The sequence below is a fragment of the Agrilus planipennis genome, unplaced genomic scaffold (assembly GCF_000699045.2).
Source record: "Agrilus planipennis isolate EAB-ADULT unplaced genomic scaffold, Apla_2.0 scaffold41, whole genome shotgun sequence".
Lineage (NCBI taxonomy): Eukaryota > Metazoa > Arthropoda > Insecta > Coleoptera > Buprestidae > Agrilus > Agrilus planipennis.
This window is the reverse complement of record NW_020442445.1, coordinates 1,605,485-1,619,105: the sequence shown is the minus strand read 5'-3', so window position 1 is coordinate 1,619,105 and position 13,621 is coordinate 1,605,485. Positions and strand designations below refer to the sequence as shown.

Here is a 13,621-nt window from a genome sequence, read left to right as displayed (position 1 = left end):
AATAATTTGAGTATTAGAATACGTCATATATTAATCTGTTCTATATTCTTGCAAAATAAAAAAATTGCCAACCCCCAAAGTCAACACGAAGTTTATGAAATGTGTTGTATATATTTTGTCTTCGATACGTTGCAGATATGGGTGTCGGACAATACCTTGGAGCAAATGCCAGTGAGTTGATAAATTATCAATATTTTAATGCATATTACAAAATTACTTTACGATTTTGTTTAGACTTCATAAGTCATAGACATACCACTTTTCAAATTACTAAAAATATGTACGTCGTATTTGAATTTTGTAATGTAAAAAATGAAATCAGTAATATGTAAATTGAAGAAGAAAGCAGGTATTTCTGATACATGTTATAATTTAGATGTGGTGTCCACCCACACCGCCCCAGCAAGATACCGACGTTTATGTAGACCATAATATGTCCTTCCTGTACGAATCGACCGTGATGTCTGAATCGCAGCTCCCTCCTGTATATGTGAAGAAAGAAGCAAAACGTTCCCGACATGATGCGGCTCTCATTGAAGCTCGACGTGCCTTGAAAATCCAGCGCAAAGACGAAGCTGTTTATGCCCCCAGATCATTATTTGAGCGTCCATCTCCTGCACTGGTTAAAATGCGGCGGGATCTCAAACTCCAGAAATACAGAGGTATCGTAAGACCCCTAGTACCTGTGCCTGGAATAAAGATGGGCGTAAGTTTGAAACCCACATCGGAACCGCTATGTCTTCATAACTGGACCGTGCACGAAGATATGGCGTTACTAAAAGCCGTTCAGTCCTACCAGGGACTGCCACTAAATTTGCTGATTATTTCACCGGGACACACGCCCAATTGGGACTTCGTCGCTGATTACGTCAACAGTGCTTCGATAACATATCGATCTCCAAAACATTGTAGACACAGGTATGAAATATGTATCAATATAATTATTATGAATGTTTTTATTGATAATTAAAACAACGTGTGTCCTTGTCAGATACGAGACCGTTATAGTTCCTCGTGAAGAAGGCAAGCAAGTATTCGATAACGCTGCACGTAAGAAAAAGAACAAAACAGGACTTCACAAATTTCCGACTCAGAAAACAAGCAGACCCATGAGGACGGCTCAACTTTATGCTCAAGATAATAATACGACATTCTCGCAAACAATGGTGCAGAGATTCGACGCTCTCAAGGGAATTACTAATAAACGAGCTCCCGCGTCTAAAATCGTTATTAATAATCCGCTACTAAAGAACCCTAAGCACACAGCGGTATTAAACGAATGCGGTATCGATCTGGATCACCCCGTGTTACCTGTGGAGGTAGCAGCTAGAAGAGCTGAAAGAATTGCAAGAGAAAAAAAGAATATGACTCCAGAGCAACTAGCTGTGGCTCAAAGGTGTAAACTAAACATTTTTAAACCTATACATTAATTGATGCTAAAAAAATCCAAAATTGGCAGGTTACAATTAATGAAGTCTGGGCAAATTTCTGCAAGTCAATTGGCTCAAGCAACAGCCCAAGCCCCAGGTCAAGGCTCGTCTTCACCTTCAGTAACAACATCAATTGTTGTTCCTCAAACTCAACCTATTCTCCAAACGTCCACAGTGACGACGGTCACGACAACTATCGTATCTACACCCAGTACTCCTCCAGGTTAAACATTAACTTCTTTAAGACTAATATTTTGTTGTGACAATGGAAATGTTTTTTATTTTTTTGTAGGTGTCCATCGAACGCAGAGGATTGTTGCATCACCTATTCAAAACCCAACAGTGGTGTCGGTTTCAGGACTAAGTCCTGCTCAAATCCAACCTACAACACAACGTCTTATTGTATCAGGAACTCCAGGGCAAACGAAAGCAGTCGTCGGAACTACGACTGGGAAAACAATAAGCCCAGCACAGCTACAAATGATCAGACAGGCCACAATCAAACAGCAGCAGCTGAGATTACAAGCCACTGGTGGAAATGTTGGTGGAACTACTCCAGGTGGTGCCAAGACATCGACGGTGGTCACCATCGCTGGACAGGCGGTGCAATTCACCCAGACACAACCTCGAACTCAAGTAAGGATGTAATTATGTTGTATTTTATGGAAATTTTAATTTACTGTATTTTAATTTTCAGTTTGTAAAACAAGGTGCTGTAACAGTGGCTGGTAAACAGGGCGTCGCTCGCACTATGACAGAATCGGAAATGGCTGCCCATCTTCTTAAAAGACAACATCAGCTACAACAAAAAGTGTTGGCTTCTGGAACGGTGGCCTCCGTTTCTCAGACCAACACCACAATACAAAGTTTGTCCCCTCAGGTATTTGCTCAGGCCATTCAACAAGCCGGAACATCTGGAACCCAGGTGGCCACCCTAGTCAAAACTGTGTCCACTTCTGGGGGTGGAGGTAAATCATATTACAAAAGGTTATTTCGAGTTTTATTGCTTTTTTTTTTTTGTAGGCACTCAGACCTTAACAATTCCTGTTTCGACAGTTACTATAGCCGGAGCTCCTGTAAAGGCTGCTACAGGAGTGACACCAGGCAGTGTCAAGGCATCGACTCCTCAGCAACAACTTCGTCACATGCAAATTCAACAACAATTATTAGCCCAAAAGAAATTGGTGAATCAGAAGATTGCTGGCATTGCCCAAGTAACAGGCAAAGGAGGCGTCGCAACGCAGTTGATTGTGGGGTCGAAGCCTTTGCCGACTTCCATGACCCTTCAACAATTCCAACAAGTAGTCAGATCACCTCTCACTGTGCCCCAAGGACCTGTTGTATTGGCTAAAGGTTCTCCAAGGGTAATTCCTGTTAATACAGGACAAGGAACGAAGCAAGCCATTCAGGTAAAGAAAATTTTCGTGTTGACTCGGAGGTTTTGTTTTTTACTACTGTGCAGAATTAATGATTCATTTCCATATTTCTTTTAGGTTGTTGCCGCATCTTCTCAGGGTCTAACGACGTCCATCCGTCCTCAAACGACTTCAACACTGGCGGGTGCCCTGACAGGTATTAAAGTACAAGGTGGTGCTAGCACTCAAGCACAACAGGCATTCCTATCCCAAGTATCAGCTGCTTTACAAAGTCAGGCAGTTGGAGTGCGTCAGAGCAGCCCTCTTCGTATTCAAACTTCTACCGGTGCTCCTTTGGTCGCCGTGACCGTCCAGTCAGCTGCTAGTTTACAACAGCAGCAACAAGCTGCCGGGACTGGAGTCTCCGCAACAGGGATGCAGCAACAGCAACAAAGTAGTGGTACTTCAGCATCATCCGAACGGGGCGGAGAACAAGTAAGTAGTAGATACATGAAGAAATAAGGGAGATATGTAATTTAGTTAATTAGTTTTTTCGGTGTTTTTCTCGAAATTCACCTTTTTTATTGTTTGAAATTTAAATATGTTATAAATATATAAAAAAATGCGTGCGTGTTTCAAAGTATTACACTATATTATAAATTTTTAAGTTTTAGTTGAGACGACGATTTTCTAGATTAACAATTTGAAAGTAGCCATTATTATTTCATTTTATTTATAAATTTCTTCACCTAAATACTAATAGTGGTATATAATTTTAATCATAGACGTAGCATTCCATGCTAGTTTTATTTTATAATTTAATTTTTATGTAGTGATTGCTATTTTCAAGTTGTGGATCATTATGAACGGATTTAAATGCAAAGACGATGAACATATCATTTGTGAATTTTTATTTTAGTTATTGTAAGTACATGATGAAACGGTTAAGACGTTGTTTTAGTCCTGTGATAATAAGTAAACTCTAAAGGAGCCTTTATAAATGTTATGTCAATAGTTTGTATGTTAATGACACCTACACTTGAGTCGTCCATAACATTTAAATAATTATATTTAAGCAAATAGTAGCAAGTAGTTTTCCTTGCATGAACCTATTTGCATCTGTATACTATTGTTCAATGTTCAAAAAAGATAGCATGCTGAAACTTTTTTCATAATTAAAATGAAAAATCATTAAAAATTATCTTAACTTCCAGGCTTGAGGCGAAGAGGACTGCACTAACTTGTAATATAGCTATGTATATAAAATCAATAAATAAGATAGGTCTTTTAATAAGCGTTTCGCTGTCGTCCTTGCCTATCTGTAAATTTTAATTCTGTGTGGTAAAACATTATAAAGACATGAAACATCATGTCGTACAGCTATAAATTTTTTATGTGGTTCACAATTTGACTTTCAATAAAAAAGTAACAGCTACCTGATGTGTGGATCTTTTTGTATTACACATTATTACCAGTGTTTATAAATGTGTTGATAATATGATGAATAACAATTAGTGTATATTTGAATTTTCTAAAATAATCATGTAGTTTTACAACTACTGCACCAAAGATGGGTTAAATTATACTTTAAACACCACAAAACATGATTCAAACATGGAACCTGCACAATGTGCACTGAAAATTCAGTTTCACATTTTTCTTTTTTGTAACCTGGTTAAAAGTTTTATTCATGCACACTTACATTTGACCACACTGAACAATTGTAACAGGTATCTTAGGTTTATTATTAGGCCCTGTTGGAACATTTTCTATTTTTCGCATGACAAGTAAACCATCCAAAACCTTTCCAAATACAACATGTTTGCCATCCAAAAAATTACATTTTGCGCAAGTTATAAAAAACTGACACCCGTTCGTGTCTTTTCCACTGTTTGCCATTGAAAGAAGTCCTGGGCAATCATGCTTCAAAAGAAAGTTTTCATCTGCGAAGGTTCCTCCTCCGTAAATACTTGTTACTCCTGTACCATCACCCTAAATATATGAAAAAGGCCATACAGTAATATATAAGGTAATAGTAAATACATACATTCACAAAATCACCACCTTGTATCATAAAATCCTTAATAACTCTATGAAAACTTGCACCCTTATAACCTAACGGCACGCCATCCTTCTTGAATTCACCACAGCAAAACTGACGAAAATTTTCACTGGTTTTGGGTACAACATCAGCAAATAATTCAAAAACCATCCTTCCAATCTCCTTAAGTTAGAAAATACTAAATGATGTAATATAAAAAATGTAGGTACAGATACTACTCACAATTGAACCGACAGATATATCGAAAAACACTACTGGATTAGTTGGATGTCGCAATTGTGACTGAACCTGACTCCAACTCGGCATACTTATTTCCACAACTATCTTACAAAATTACCGTACTTAAAAATGTAAACTAAACTCTTAGGTTAGAATTACTCGATGAAATGCTAATGATAATAAAAATACGTTAATGACGTTTCACAATTAGCTGACCATAGATAAATACCAATTGGAGTTGACACAATTAGAAATAAAAGTTATAACCACCTATTCAGGTTTTTATTACTATTATGTAGTAGGTACAAGTAATATACCCTATTCCGTAATATCATTAGGGTGTTTTTTAGGGGTGGATCAGTTTTTATTAATTCATGAATTAAACAGAGTAAGTATAATTGAACCCACCTTTAAAATCTATTATCTATGTATTATAGGTATCGAAAAAATTGTCATCTATGGATCTTCCGATTCGTCTACTTTTGTGGTCTTGTNATTTTTATTTTAATAAAATATTGAATATTATAACAGGTAAACTGCAAACCTTGGACGTACTCTTGCGTCGTCTTAAATGGGAAGGGCATCGCGTTCTGATATTCACACAAATGACGAAAATGTTGGATGTGCTAGAGGCATTCCTCAACTTCCACGGTCACATTTATTTAAGACTGGACGGTTCAACGAAAATTGATCAACGACAAGTGTTAATGGAAAGGTTCAATGGAGACCCTAGAATATTTGCGTTCATTCTGTCTACTCGTTCTGGTGGAATTGGAGTCAATTTAACTGGAGCTGACACTGTTATTTTCTACGATTCAGATTGGAACCCGACCATGGACGCACAGGCTCAAGATCGATGTCATCGTATCGGCCAAACTAGAGATGTACACATTTATCGTTTAGTTAGCGAACGTACGATCGAGGAAAACATATTAAAAAAGGCGAACCAGAAAAGACTTCTTGGCGACTTGGCAATCGAAGGGGGCAATTTTACAACAGCATATTTCAAAAGCGTACGTTGAATTAAAAAAAAACTTCAAAACCAATATTTTTTGTCTTATTTTTTTTTTTTTTTTTGTTTCAGTCTACTATTCAAGATCTATTTAATATCGACGCGAAAGAAGAAAGTGCGGTAAATCGTATGTCAGAGGTTATCGAGTGTACGAAAGAACGAGAGCGAGAGCGTTCAAACACCTCAGAGGAAAGTTCGTTGTTACCGGAAGATAAAAATGCGGTCGGGGCTTTGGAAAGTGCTCTAGCCGCTTGCGAAGACGATCAAGACGTTGCTGCTGCCAGAACTGCCAAAGCGGAAGCTGTTGCCGATTTAGCTGAATTTGACGAAAATATCCCACTAGACGACCCAGATAGCCGAGAAAAAGAACCGGAAATGTCCAAAGCTGAAATTGAAGTGGAGAATTTAATTAAACAGGTACATATTGTGATAAAAAAATTATTTATTTTTACTATTTATATTTGTTTCAGTTAACACCAATCGAAAAATACGCGATGAGATTCATTGAAGAAACGGAAGCAGCATGGTCAGCGGAGAAACTAGCTGCAGCTGAGAGGATGATAGACGAACAAAAACGAGAATGGGAGGAGAATCGTCTAGCTGCTCTAAAGGAAGAAGAGGAACGCCGAGCTCGGGAACTGGAAGAGGAGAGCGAGTTACTTACATACTCGCGCGAGGATGCTACGAACCAGGTCAGCATGAAAACGACGTCGTCGTCGAAAAAAGCGTCTGTGGCGACTGCACCGCTCAAACGGGGATCGGTGTTGTCGCAAAGCGCCCCCAGACCGTCTCCGCGTCATTTTAGGTCTTCTAACAACAATAACCATAACGCGAACAAACATCGCCACTCGTCACCTCCACCCCCCGAAATAAATTCGGACTCGGACTTTGAAGAACCGAAAGTAAGACTTACGAAACGCCGCGGTAGACGAAAAACTACGGTAACGGAAGCTCATGCGCTACTAAACGTCGAAAGTGAATCGGAAATGTCTGATCCGGAAACTTTTGGAACAACGAATCACGTAGATCATAATTCTCCTAGAACGCGATCGCGAGGAACTGTTGCCATTAACCTTTGGACGCTGGACGTCAGTCCTATTCTTCCAGGAGTGAAACCAGTTAAGAATTCCCCTAGCACTACTCCCGTGAATAAATCTAAAGGAAATGCAGGTAACAAATTGAAGGATTGCAACGACGAAAACAATAGTGGAAGCCAAAGAGCGAGAAGTGTCCCGAATGATCACAAGTCAAACGAAACCCTGAAGGAAAGAAGTAGAAGTGAAGATAATGGAAAGAATAACGTACACGAATTGCGAGTAAAGAAATTTGGTCCAAAACCAGGAGTTGGGAGAAAGAAAAAGTTCCCGATATCTTTGCAAAGCACCATAAATAAAAATGTTCCCATTAGAAGATTAGGAAGGCCGCCTAAACGTAGAAAATATAATAAGAATTTAAATAAAAGTGAAGCTAGTAAAGAAGAAACGATTGATTACGATGATAACACTGAGATTGAAAAAACAGAAAATATAAAACGAATTGACAAAACACATAAAGAATGTCCTGAACGAGACAACGAAGACGCAGAACTTGATTACGTTGACATTATGGAAATGACAGACAAAGAAAACTCTTTAGACAAAATAGAAATAGAAGACACATTTGAAGAAAATAAACTCCAGGAACACTTAAAGGAAGACAAAATAGATCATTTTCCAAATGTTGGCAAGGACGAGACTGATAAAGTACAAAAACAAGAAAATCTTACTGATTCTGACCAGCACGAAGAAGGTATAAATTATCAATCAAACAGTGAAAAAGAGGATATTGAAACTGTTAACGAAAAAGAAAACAACTCAGTGAACGAAATTAATCCAATGATGTCGACTAACGAAAACATATTAAGGAGCACTAAAATCTGTAAAGTTGTCATAACAGACATCCGGTACAACAAGACTTTGGCTGGAAACTATTTTGATGCGTTTGAAAACAAAGAAACATCAAATAACAGTGAGAGCTCGGATAATCAAAGTGCTAGTGCCCAGGCGAACGAAAAAGAAGGTGAATTGCATAAAAATGGCAATGCGGACCACAAAGAAAAGCATTCGGATGTAGAGATGAAACATTCGGATATCAATGAGAAGCATTCGGATAAATCTGAAAAATGTTCGGTAAATTCGGAAGAAATTAAACTTTTGAATGACATTCCAATAAACGAAGAACCTTCAGAGAATTTAGACTGTGATAGTAACGTTGAGACGGTAACTAATGAACAAAAAATGGAACTAAAGTTTTCTGGTATGTTTCGAGATTCACGATGTCGATTAACGGATATAAAACGATCTCCTTCCAGGATAAACAGGGAGGTCAGAAATAATAAGTACAAGTCCTCTCACAGCGGAAGTACTTTGGATGGTTGGCTTATCAAAAAATCAGCTGACATATTAGCGGATAAAAACGACATCACAGAAGAAAATGAAGAACATTCAAGTCCGTCCATTGAAGAAACGTTGCTATCGGGGACCAATAACTTTCATGCGCAATTGGAAACCGCAAAAGGAACGATAGAAACGAATAATGATGAACAAGAGAAAAGTGCAAACGAAAGTTGTGATGAAAATTTGTCGTCGGACGCTATCGCAGTTAAAGCGAAAATAACAGAAGTGTCGGTATCAGAAGATGGTATAAATGATTCCGATGTTTTGTCGAATGACGTCAGCGTCGGGGGTGGCATTAAACGGACTAGAAATTCTAGCAGTAGTGGCGATGCGCCTGTAGAAGACGACAATATCAAAAGTAAAAAATTGGTCAAAACGAATTGACAGAAAGAATGCGTGCTGCGTAGGACCCAGTCGGTGTAAATTTTTATTAGGAATTAAATTTAATAAAAAATGTGATCTTTGGACGGTTTGGATGTAAAAGTGATGCAACCGCCGATTTATGTAAATAGGTGTAGAGTTTTTTCTACAAACATATTTTTATTGGTAAATTATTTCTTCGTTTTGAATAAGAAAAAAACGGCCCCCCCTATACAATGCATATATGTATCAAAAGAAATTCGTGCGCAAAAACTAACGGATAACAAAACGGTATACTACTTTTTATCACTACTAAAATAATATTACCACTGTCCTTAAGGAGTTTGCGATTTATTTTTACGCTAAGACTATGTGTTGAAACGTCGACCATTCCGGTGGCTCTTTACACCTCGTTTTTGTGTTTATTTTGTACCTTCTTTTAGCAGCTGACAAATTAATCAACGTAAATATTAAGAAATACATAAATTCTAACAAAAACAATTTGTTACGACCAAATTAGATAACAGATATAATAATATAAAACGATTCGGTAGCATTTCCGGTAATATAATTAGCCTTATATTAAGATTTGTGCAATATAAAATCCCGTTTATTTCTAGTCCAAGCACAACCGTTTCAATTTTTGTATCCCGTATATTTAATTAATTGTGTACGGCTTTAAAATTGAAAAACAAAATTCTTGCAAATTTCTTTGGGCCATTTCAAATTGAGAACTATGGTGACAGTGCTTTGTCTACAGTTTTCGTGCACACAGTAATAATTACCAAGTCTATTTTTGTACTTTTGTGTGACAACGTGTAATTATGTTAAATGTACGTACATATGTATACCTTTACACACCACATATGTAATAATTAATATCCATCTCTGAAAGAGTCTTTTTCCTCGAGACGGCTGGGCACACGAAAAAATAAAATCGATTTTTCTCAAGAATAAGCAAAAAGACGCTATTGATAACAAAAGTGCTAATGATGATGATGTGTATATATAATGTATATGGTAGGCGAATAAAGGAATTCTCTTGCGATGTGTTTTTTGTGTTTTTTGCGTTGGTAACGCGTTAGCACAGGGTGGGCGTAGGTTTTGGTGCCATCTGGCTCGGGGTTGCGGCGGGCACCAAAACACTGCCCCGCTCAACACGAGCAAGAGGGTTCCTTTAAGACCTACCTCACCCTTAACACTTAAAACACTTGGCCTTTAACCCTTATCCTTTACACTACAAACAAATATTAACATTGCAGAATAAAGAACAGCGTTTTTATTAGGTTTTAATAATTTGAGTATTAGAATACGTCATATATTAATCTGTTCTATATTCTTGCAAAATAAAAAAATTGCCAACCCCCAAAGTCAACACGAAGTTTATGAAATGTGTTGTATATATTTTGTCTTCGATACGTTGCAGATATGGGTGTCGGACAATACCTTGGAGCAAATGCCAGTGAGTTGATAAATTATCAATATTTTAATGCATATTACAAAATTACTTTACGATTTTGTTTAGACTTCATAAGTCATAGACATACCACTTTTCAAATTACTAAAAATATGTACGTCGTATTTGAATTTTGTAATGTAAAAAATGAAATCAGTAATATGTAAATTGAAGAAGAAAGCAGGTATTTCTGATACATGTTATAATTTAGATGTGGTGTCCACCCACACCGCCCCAGCAAGATACCGACGTTTATGTAGACCATAATATGTCCTTCCTGTACGAATCGACCGTGATGTCTGAATCGCAGCTCCCTCCTGTATATGTGAAGAAAGAAGCAAAACGTTCCCGACATGATGCGGCTCTCATTGAAGCTCGACGTGCCTTGAAAATCCAGCGCAAAGACGAAGCTGTTTATGCCCCCAGATCATTATTTGAGCGTCCATCTCCTGCACTGGTTAAAATGCGGCGGGATCTCAAACTCCAGAAATACAGAGGTATCGTAAGACCCCTAGTACCTGTGCCTGGAATAAAGATGGGCGTAAGTTTGAAACCCACATCGGAACCGCTATGTCTTCATAACTGGACCGTGCACGAAGATATGGCGTTACTAAAAGCCGTTCAGTCCTACCAGGGACTGCCACTAAATTTGCTGATTATTTCACCGGGACACACGCCCAATTGGGACTTCGTCGCTGATTACGTCAACAGTGCTTCGATAACATATCGATCTCCAAAACATTGTAGACACAGGTATGAAATATGTATCAATATAATTATTATGAATGTTTTTATTGATAATTAAAACAACGTGTGTCCTTGTCAGATACGAGACCGTTATAGTTCCTCGTGAAGAAGGCAAGCAAGTATTCGATAACGCTGCACGTAAGAAAAAGAACAAAACAGGACTTCACAAATTTCCGACTCAGAAAACAAGCAGACCCATGAGGACGGCTCAACTTTATGCTCAAGATAATAATACGACATTCTCGCAAACAATGGTGCAGAGATTCGACGCTCTCAAGGGAATTACTAATAAACGAGCTCCCGCGTCTAAAATCGTTATTAATAATCCGCTACTAAAGAACCCTAAGCACACAGCGGTATTAAACGAATGCGGTATCGATCTGGATCACCCCGTGTTACCTGTGGAGGTAGCAGCTAGAAGAGCTGAAAGAATTGCAAGAGAAAAAAAGAATATGACTCCAGAGCAACTAGCTGTGGCTCAAAGGTGTAAACTAAACATTTTTAAACCTATACATTAATTGATGCTAAAAAAATCCAAAATTGGCAGGTTACAATTAATGAAGTCTGGGCAAATTTCTGCAAGTCAATTGGCTCAAGCAACAGCCCAAGCCCCAGGTCAAGGCTCGTCTTCACCTTCAGTAACAACATCAATTGTTGTTCCTCAAACTCAACCTATTCTCCAAACGTCCACAGTGACGACGGTCACGACAACTATCGTATCTACACCCAGTACTCCTCCAGGTTAAACATTAACTTCTTTAAGACTAATATTTTGTTGTGACAATGGAAATGTTTTTTATTTTTTTGTAGGTGTCCATCGAACGCAGAGGATTGTTGCATCACCTATTCAAAACCCAACAGTGGTGTCGGTTTCAGGACTAAGTCCTGCTCAAATCCAAGCTACAACACAACGTCTTATTGTATCAGGAACTCCAGGGCAAACGAAAGCAGTCGTCGGAACTACGACTGGGAAAACAATAAGCCCAGCACAGCTACAAATGATCAGACAGGCCACAATCAAACAGCAGCAGCTGAGATTACAAGCCACTGGTGGAAATGTTGGTGGAACTACTCCAGGTGGTGCCAAGACATCGACGGTGGTCACCATCGCTGGACAGGCGGTGCAATTCACCCAGACACAACCTCGAACTCAAGTAAGGATGTAATTATGTTGTATTTTATGGAAATTTTAATTTACTGTATTTTAATTTTCAGTTTGTAAAACAAGGTGCTGTAACAGTGGCTGGTAAACAGGGCGTCGCTCGCACTATGACAGAATCGGAAATGGCTGCCCATCTTCTTAAAAGACAACATCAGCTACAACAAAAAGTGTTGGCTTCTGGAACGGTGGCCTCCGTTTCTCAGACCAACACCACAATACAAAGTTTGTCCCCTCAGGTATTTGCTCAGGCCATTCAACAAGCCGGAACATCTGGAACCCAGGTGGCCACCCTAGTCAAAACTGTGTCCACTTCTGGGGGTGGAGGTAAATCATATTACAAAAGGTTATTTCGAGTTTTATTGCTTTTTTTTTTTTGTAGGCACTCAGACCTTAACAATTCCTGTTTCGACAGTTACTATAGCCGGAGCTCCTGTAAAGGCTGCTACAGGAGTGACACCAGGCAGTGTCAAGGCATCGACTCCTCAGCAACAACTTCGTCACATGCAAATTCAACAACAATTATTAGCCCAAAAGAAATTGGTGAATCAGAAGATTGCTGGCATTGCCCAAGTAACAGGCAAAGGAGGCGTCGCAACGCAGTTGATTGTGGGGTCGAAGCCTTTGCCGACTTCCATGACCCTTCAACAATTCCAACAAGTAGTCAGATCACCTCTCACTGTGCCCCAAGGACCTGTTGTATTGGCTAAAGGTTCTCCAAGGGTAATTCCTGTTAATACAGGACAAGGAACGAAGCAAGCCATTCAGGTAAAGAAAATTTTCGTGTTGACTCGGAGGTTTTGTTTTTTACTACTGTGCAGAATTAATGATTCATTTCCATATTTCTTTTAGGTTGTTGCCGCATCTTCTCAGGGTCTAACGACGTCCATCCGTCCTCAAACGACTTCAACACTGGCGGGTGCCCTGACAGGTATTAAAGTACAAGGTGGTGCTAGCACTCAAGCACAACAGGCATTCCTATCCCAAGTATCAGCTGCTTTACAAAGTCAGGCAGTTGGAGTGCGTCAGAGCAGCCCTCTTCGTATTCAAACTTCTACCGGTGCTCCTTTGGTCGCCGTGACCGTCCAGTCAGCTGCTAGTTTACAACAGCAGCAACAAGCTGCCGGGACTGGAGTCTCCGCAACAGGGATGCAGCAACAGCAACAAAGTAGTGGTACTTCAGCATCATCCGAACGGGGCGGAGAACAAGTAAGTAGTAGATACATGAAGAAATAAGGGAGATATGTAATTTAGTTAATTAGTTTTTTCGGTGTTTTTCTCGAAATTCACCTTTTTTATTGTTTGAAATTTAAATATGTTATAAATATATAAAAAAATGCGTGCGTGTTTCAAAGTATTACACTGTACGTACATATGTATACCTTT

The 13,621-nt window shown here is 38.8% G+C and overlaps 3 protein-coding genes across 4 annotated transcripts in view; 2 read left to right on the top strand and 1 right to left on the bottom strand.

Annotated features, from left to right (window-relative positions):
• LOC108741938 (helicase domino) overlaps positions 1–13,549 on the top strand; it is a 109,881-nt gene extending 96,332 nt beyond the window's left edge. Inside the window, exons 18-27 of the mRNA XM_025980415.1 lie at positions 6,151–6,495; positions 6,549–6,770; positions 10,300–10,335; positions 10,541–11,082; positions 11,156–11,560; positions 11,624–11,817; positions 11,887–12,230; positions 12,292–12,562; positions 12,618–13,003; positions 13,088–13,549. Of these exons, the coding sequence (XP_025836200.1) occupies positions 6,151–6,495; positions 6,549–6,770; positions 10,300–10,335; positions 10,541–11,082; positions 11,156–11,560; positions 11,624–11,817; positions 11,887–12,230; positions 12,292–12,562; positions 12,618–13,003; positions 13,088–13,471 (3,129 nt within the window). The 3' untranslated portion in view covers positions 13,472–13,549. The remainder of the gene's footprint in view (positions 1–6,150; positions 6,496–6,548; positions 6,771–10,299; positions 10,336–10,540; positions 11,083–11,155; positions 11,561–11,623; positions 11,818–11,886; positions 12,231–12,291; positions 12,563–12,617; positions 13,004–13,087) is intronic.
• On the top strand, positions 46–4,230 carry LOC112906391 (helicase domino-like). 2 transcript variants are annotated; one of them, XM_025980411.1, is made up of 9 exons: positions 46–171; positions 377–918; positions 992–1,396; positions 1,460–1,653; positions 1,723–2,066; positions 2,128–2,398; positions 2,454–2,839; positions 2,924–3,280; positions 4,000–4,230. In XM_025980411.1, the coding sequence occupies exons 1-9, from the start codon at positions 100–102 to the stop codon at positions 4,003–4,005; spliced, it is 2,577 nt and encodes an 858-aa protein (XP_025836196.1). In that variant the 5' UTR covers positions 46–99; the 3' UTR covers positions 4,006–4,230. The 2 variants fall into 2 exon arrangements, with proteins under 2 accessions (XP_025836196.1, XP_025836195.1); XM_025980410.1 differs by having other exon boundaries at positions 78–171; positions 2,924–4,076.
• LOC112903982 (peptidyl-prolyl cis-trans isomerase H-like) lies at positions 3,682–5,222 on the bottom strand. The gene is made up of 3 exons (XM_025980413.1): positions 5,070–5,222; positions 4,833–5,009; positions 3,682–4,777 (listed from the first exon to the last, which is right to left on the bottom strand). The coding sequence occupies exons 1-3, from the start codon at positions 5,151–5,153 to the stop codon at positions 4,484–4,486; spliced, it is 555 nt and encodes a 184-aa protein (XP_025836198.1). The 5' UTR covers positions 5,154–5,222; the 3' UTR covers positions 3,682–4,483.
• Positions 13,550–13,621: the final 72 nt, after the last annotated feature.

Bases quoted from the DNA above. Each gene is read 5' to 3' on its own strand.
- LOC112906391 (XM_025980410.1), top strand. From the start codon at position 100: ATGTGTTGTATATATTTTGTCTTCGATACGTTGCAGATATGGGTGTCG. The intron at 1,397-1,459 runs GTGTAAACTAAA...CAAAATTGGCAG, and splicing joins CAACTAGCTGTGGCTCAAAG to GTTACAATTAATGAAGTCTG. The intron at 2,840-2,923 runs GTAAAGAAAATT...TATTTCTTTTAG, and splicing joins GAACGAAGCAAGCCATTCAG to GTTGTTGCCGCATCTTCTCA.
- LOC112903982 (XM_025980413.1), bottom strand. From the start codon at position 5,153: ATGCCGAGTTGGAGTCAGGTTCAGTCACAATTGCGACATCCAACTAAT. The intron at 5,010-5,069 runs GTGAGTAGTATC...TTCTAACTTAAG, and splicing joins ATATATCTGTCGGTTCAATT to GAGATTGGAAGGATGGTTTT. The intron at 4,778-4,832 runs GTATGTATTTAC...TCATATATTTAG, and splicing joins AAGGTGGTGATTTTGTGAAT to GGTGATGGTACAGGAGTAAC.